Consider the following 7,109-nt stretch of genomic DNA (forward strand, 5'->3'; position numbering starts at 1 on the left):
TATAAGAATTGGGCTGGTTGTGTTTGTGTGGTTGGAAGCAAGCAAAGTTGTTCAATTGTATAATTTAGTGTCCTGTGTGCTTGTCACGTTCCTGACCTTATTTCCTTTGTTTTGTCTTTGTTTAGTTGGTCAGGACGTGAGCTATGTTATTTGTTTCTATGTTTAGGGTTGTTAACTAGCCTGATATGGTTCTCAATCAGGGGCAGGTGTTTCACGTTTCCTCTGATTGAGAACCATATTTAGGTAGGCTGTTCACACTGTTTGTTTGTGGGTGATTGTTCCTGTGTCAGTGTTTGTGCCACACGGGACTGTGTTCGTTCGTTTCATTCGTGTGTTCCTTCCTGTTCGTGCGTTCATGTTATATGTTCACAAGTTCAGGTCTGTTAACGTCGTTTATTGTTTTGTAATTTATCAAGTGTTTTTTCGTGTTCGTCTTTCTTTAATAAAACATTATGTATTCAATCCACGCTTCATATTGGTCCGATCCTTGCTCATCCTCAGACGAGGAGGAGGACGAGCGTTACAGCGCTCTTACATTTTATATTATTATATGAGTGGCACCACTGACATTTTTCAATGGAGGCGAGAGAGGACGGAAGAGAGAGGAAGCAGGAGTTGAGCAAATCAAATTAAGAAAAGGGCATTGTATCATTTCACCTCACCCGTGAGAATTAAGAGGAAATTCTGCAATTTTCAGAGGACAGTAGAAGTTGATAAAAGTGCTTCAGTAAGTTATAAAGTAAAACTTTGGTCATCAGTATATAGACCATCTTTGCTTAATTGCTTTAGTTTTAAAGATGAAATGTATTCCCATTGTGATTGGTTCATTAACAGAGGCAATATATAGTTTTATATTTAAATCTTATCTATTCTGTTTGCTCCTCAATTCATGCACCTTGGTTGGATCTAGGAGAGTGAGGTAGCGGCAGTGTTAAATTCACTTCACTTACACCTGAGAACTACGAACACACTGCCAAGTCTCGTCTGATGATGCTTTGCTGTACCAAGAGTAGTATTCAAGACTGTTGTGGTTCCACCTCACCTTTACCATTTAGAAAACATCTTGTCTCTAGCCCAAACCGTTCAAAATGTAAAACTCATATTACCTGAGATGTATTTTTATTGTGGTCATTATAATTTCATATACCATGTTACATACCGTTTTAATCTACTTGCGGGTCGCTAACTATTTGTTTGATAGCAAAACAACCTTGTCCAGTCATGTTACCTTTCTGGCTAATAACCTGGTAACTTGACCTGTATGGTTTAAGATGGCACTGGAAAAAATAAAGAGGCTTCTGTTTTGCTTCAAAATAAGGATTCATATAGGCCTAGTGTAGGCCATATATAAATCAATTTAAATTAATCTATTTTCTGGTGATCCTGAATACTGTTTGGTGTGCTCCTAACTTTTGTTGGGAGCAGCAGTGCTAACAATGACAAAAGTTAATTTAGAGCTTAATTTAGAGTTTTTGTAATCAAAAGTCATATCATTTAATGTAAAAGACTTTCAAAATAAAACTTCCAAGTCTAAGTAGGTCCAAACTACACCATAAACTCTTCTGTTTAAATCATTGAATTAACTTTACCCTAAGTGATACCCTGTGCATCACAATGACCTACACACAGCCCTGCATTAGACCATGCAGACCAGACGTGAGTTGACTTTTATGTCCATGTGAATGTAGGCCGCGGCCTGCTCTCCTCAGCACCTGATGACAGCTTAATTCCCAGGCCGGGCCCCCTGCTGAGGAGGCCGTTTGTGTGGGATGACAGACGGAGATCAGGCCAAGGGGAGATGAGTGGGAACCCTGCAAGCCCGCTCAGGTTTCGTGCACCGTGAAAAGATTTGTCCAGGCCATTCACCTCTGATGGAGTTTCCCATGTTCTGCTGGGAAGCACTTTTTGTTGAAGTGTTTCCATAGCGAGTCCCCGTTTCTCTCTATCTCTGCGTGGGCACACACATATGCACTCACGCATGCACGTTGGCACACACACATTTTGTGGAGAGAGCTGGCCCGTCCATTCGGTTGTTTGCTGCAGCCGAGACCACATGGAGCACCGGTGAGCTGGCCACTACACAAACCAAGGTAAGATGGGTTCAGGCGCAGAGCAAGGGGGCCAGAAAAATAAGGGAACAGGATAAAAAGGGGTTGGGTGGTCTTGGAAAGAGGGGACTTGTTAGAATAGTTAGGGGACTAGAGTAAAGGAAAAGAGGGGCAGTAAGGCGACCAGGGCAAGAGGGTTTATGTTATGAGGAGGTCTAGATGAGACGTGTTGGAGGACTTTGGGGGCTTGAAAGGGCTTTTAAATAACTTGAAGGTACAGTACAGTTTCAGACATTCTTGCAACACAATAGACATTTTGAGGGTTATAAGTTGTGACATTCTGAAGGATGGAAATGTGTGAACCTCGCTCTCTAGGTGGTAAGATGGAGTGCTTATGTTTGATCCTCCTGCTGATGGGTAGGACCACTTCAGTCTTGGCACAGTTTAATGGATACAACTGTGATGCCAACTACCACAGTAGGTTTCCTGGTGAGCATGACAGTCATTTCATCTCTATGTAAATTATCCTCTCAAATCATTTTCACTTATTCTTAGGTCTGAGAATTGTTGTTAGAATTACTGCTTATCCTTTTTATCCCTCTCTCTTTAGCGGAGCGTGACATCAGTGTGTACTGCGGGGTTCAGACCATGACCTTGAAGATTAACTTCTGCCCAGTGCTGTTCTCCGGCTACACAGTTGCAGATCTTGCGCTCAACGGTCGCCATGGCGATACCCACTGCCGGGGCTTCATCAATAACAACACGTTCCCTACGGTAGTACTGTTCAGCATCAGCCTCAGCACACTGGAGGCCTGCGGCAACAGCCTGGTGGTGAGGAACACGCACACACACAGACGGACACACACAGACAGACACACTCGCGCACACACACATATACAGTTATGCTTTGTACTTACACAGCTTGTATTAGTATGACCAGCAGAATGTAATGTGTTTTATAATTTGGGAGCACGTCTTGCTTGAGGCTATGGTAGGTGTTGTACCAGATTGTGTATTTAGAGACAATGTCCCTGTCCTCAGGTGACAACAGCCTATGGGGCTAATGCCTACAGGAACATGTCACTGGTACAGATTGGGAATATCTCAGGGTACATTGACACTCCAGACCCGCCATCCATCATCAGCTATCTGCCCGGCCTGCTGTACAAATTCAGCTGCAGCTACCCTCTGGAATACCTGGTCAACAACTCACAGCTGGCATCGTAGGTGCCTGTCATAAACACCTGAAGAGCTTATTTTGAATAAAACTGAAGTATTGAATACATAAGTAGGGATATTTCAGTATTTTCATATTCAGTGCAGACTTCAATAAACAAAAATTCAAAAAACAAAAGCATGTTTACCTGTCTGAACTGTACTAAATAATTTGAACCTTTTCTAGATCATCTGCTGCAATATCAGTGAAGGACAGCAATGGTACCTTTGTGAGCACATTGAGTATGATCCTTTACAATGTGAGTACACAACATCAGTGTTTTTTTTAGGTCACACAAAGACTTCATAACAGGTCTCTCATAATAGGAATCCAATGTCAAATAATAGCTAGAACATGCTCCCGTCAAAATACCAAACAATTGACGAGACATTTCTATTAGGTAGAAATAGACATATAATAAAAATAGGCAACTTTTTTTATTCATGGGCAAAATCATGTTTGTGCAGGACTCAACCTACAACCAACAACTCTCTATCCCAATGGCCGGACTGGCTTTGAAAACCAGAGTGTTTGCTGCAGTGAAAGCCACAAACCTGGACAAACGGTGAGAGATAAGGAGATCTTCAGATATTAAAAAGTTATATTTTTTGTTCTAGTTTCTATTATTCACAATACAGATGGGGATATGATTTGAGAAGCACAAAGATTTCCAACATGATGTGAACAGAAAGCTATGATTCCGCCATGATACGTGCTGTTTTCAAAGCTAATTGAATAGCTGCAACCTGCTGGGACTTTCTCTCACATAACCTGGATGGCATAGAACTCATATAGTAGTCAAGTACAACTGCACTATGTCATGCACAGTATGTCATACACATACGCTATAATTTAAGACCAATCCTCTATGCCCCATACCAATTCAGTTCTATCCTCTTTGGTTCATTGCCATTCAGCTGTCCTCTATGACTGTGTGAAGGCGCCAGTGGTGGTGCTAAGAATGTCTGATCTGTCCTGTTGTGTTGTGTGGTTAGATCTCTATCCTGTATCAGCCCTGTACTGTTTTGTCTCTCTCTAGATGGAATATCTTGATGGACTACTGTTACACCACTCCCTCAGGGAATCCCAATGATGAACTGCGCTATGACCTTTTCTTTGGGTAATCACACTTTTTCTCAAATGATGCCAGGATAAACGACAAAAGTGTCCCATTACCCATTCACCCTCAACCACTTATCATAGAGGCCCTACAATGGGTTCTCATGATGACTGATAGGACATTTTTCTCGTTGAGCAGTTAAAACAGGTCTAGACGTTTCAGTAGTTTCAGTGCATTTTGTGTGTGTTTGTGTGTGCGTGCATGCTTGCGTGCAATGCTCTTTCCAAACAGCTGCTATAAAGACCCACAGACCACTGTTTTTGAGAATGGGAAGAGTCAAATGGGTCGTTTTGCCTTCGAAGTGTTCCGTTTCGTCAAACACAGACACCAGAAGATGTCCACTGTGTTTCTGCACTGTGTCACCAAGCTGTGTCGGGTAGATGACTGTGTCCTGCTCATGCCGGTAAGAACATTTGACACCTTACCAGATGATGTGTTCAACATCAGCACAGTCAATAGGGTGAACTACAATGCTCTGAAAATATCAGAAAACATGTACCACCTATCTTGTCTTCTGATCAATATGAAGCTTCACATAGTCCAGTAATACCTGAGCACAATTTACTATTCCCTAATGAATACAGTATCTTATAAAGGGGTATATGTCTGTCATTTTATATTGATCTAATATTTCCAGATCTGTGGGCGTCGGCGTAGGAGAGATATAGAAGAGAGCCTGGAATCTCGGCCGTCATCTGGGGATGCCATCCTCACCGCTGGACCCATCATCACCAGGATTGGTACACAGTACACCTCTTCATCCATAGCCACTTCAACTTAGACTATAGTTTTGTCTGACTTTAATTCGATTATTTTGATATCCATGATATAGTTGTAGAGTAAGTATTAAAACTGTACAGTATGATGTGATGTAGCCTATACACGATAATCCCTTTCGATTATATACTGTATAGTCTTGAAATATATTGATGGAGGGTGAGGTGGGATTTGACAGTATAATCAGTGGTTATTCAGTACATTTTATATTAAAATAAATGGTTGTTTTCCTCAATAATGTTGAAACTATGAAAGCATCAATGATTGATTTTGTTTCTTTTCAGATGAAACTCCAACAAATAACTCACAACTTGGTAAGCTCTCTCGCTTTGTCACTGCTTGTGCAATGCCTTGAGAGGTGATATATTTTTCTAATCTATAAACTCTATGACCTTTATACATTATTTTTACATTATTGATGCATTCTCTAGCTTCAAAAGAAAATTTTGACATCCATGGATTTACAGCGGAAGTGATTCATACAAGTTTTACCACTAACTGTGGTAATTTTAGCCTATATCAGTGAGTATTTGTGTCGGCCCATACTTACTCTTTGTGTGTTTGTGTGTGGTAATCCAGCTTCATCGAGTGGCCCCTCCCTGCCGTTGAACCCAGTGACCAGTGCTCTGCTGTCGGGTGTGGTCATTCTGGGAGTGTTCAGTCTGGGCTTCTTCCTGCTCTCGCTCCGCCTCCTCCGCAGACCCCCCCTCCCTACAGCCACACCCTCAGAAGCATGGAACCCGGGCTTCAAATAAATTTCTCATTCTCATTATCGCTCTCATTCTCCCCCTCACTTTTTTCTCTCTCTCTCTTATCCATCTAACTATAACTAATACCTACAGTATGTATTTGCATGGCAGTTAGAATAGGCAGGTGCATATAAACTCCCAGTAAAGATAACTGTGATCTAAAATAATTATTCTAGAGTAAGAGGAGGTTTAGCCATGAGCAATAGTTTCACTATGTAACTACCAAGTAAATAGATCAATACATAATAGGAACAGTTATTGTAGAGTGGGACCTGTATTTCCTGAAATGTATACTTAGCTACTCTATCTTTCCTGAACGTGTACTTACTCTCCGTTTCTTACTTACTCTTATCCGGCAGCTCTAACAGTCACTGTCATGCCAAACTCTCAATCACATACTCACGTGTACATACACATAGTCAAACGCATATTGATACTGTAAATAGTTAATTCCTCCTTTGCGTACAAGGGTACAGTATATGTTCAATAACAATTTAATTAATTGTTTTCCTGTTCTTTATTTTGATTAATTGATAGACCAGTGTATTGTTTTTTACAGGTTGTGTGTAATAAAACTGGCCCAGGTCAGTATGTAAGGCTCATTTCACATCTATTCAATACCTTAGTGTCTTTTTGTCATCAATTGCTTGGCACAGGATCAGTTACATTAAAGAAATGAAGGGTCATACAAATAACCCTGACACCCGGTGATGCCTGCTACTGTCCTCTACAAAGACCAACACCATAATGTTACTTGTTGTAGCTATTTGATTTCTATAACACACTACCTGTCTTAAGTATAGTACTAACACGTGAGGAGAATTGAAGAAGTGATACATTTTATATATATGATCATGATGAATATTTATATACCATATGTACTTATTGGTATTAATTATGGCTGAAATATTGACTTCCACATAACTTGAATATTGGTGACATCAATGCTTAATTAAAAAAAAAAAAATCTTGCTCAAGTCAGGACTTCAGCCTATGTGCATTTTTTATTTGAGAATGATGTGTTTTTTCCCCTTTTTAGGGAATTTGCTATTTGACCTTCACTGATGTGGAAAGTTTAAAAAAGAAAGCAAAAAATTTACTGTAATTGCCTAACTTCGTATTATGTGTTTAAAGTTATAATCATGTTCAAAGGAGTTGCATGTGGGGGGTTATTTTTCAAATAAATCTTTTACATATCA

At 40.4% G+C, this 7,109-nt stretch overlaps 1 protein-coding gene across 1 annotated transcript; it reads left to right on the forward strand.

The window, feature by feature from the left end:
• The first annotated feature begins 1,914 nt into the window (after positions 1-1,914).
• Positions 1,915-7,109, forward strand: LOC139548098 (zona pellucida-like domain-containing protein 1). The gene is made up of 11 exons (XM_071357451.1): positions 1,915-2,090; positions 2,424-2,537; positions 2,659-2,879; positions 3,090-3,271; positions 3,451-3,523; positions 3,732-3,829; positions 4,304-4,384; positions 4,616-4,787; positions 5,022-5,124; positions 5,446-5,475; positions 5,741-7,109. The coding sequence occupies exons 2-11, from the start codon at positions 2,432-2,434 to the stop codon at positions 5,914-5,916; spliced, it is 1,242 nt and encodes a 413-aa protein (XP_071213552.1). The 5' UTR covers positions 1,915-2,090; positions 2,424-2,431; the 3' UTR covers positions 5,917-7,109.

The sequence above is a fragment of the Salvelinus alpinus genome, chromosome 21, assembly GCF_045679555.1.
Source record: "Salvelinus alpinus chromosome 21, SLU_Salpinus.1, whole genome shotgun sequence".
In the NCBI taxonomy this organism is placed as follows: Eukaryota; Metazoa; Chordata; class Actinopteri; order Salmoniformes; family Salmonidae; genus Salvelinus; species Salvelinus alpinus.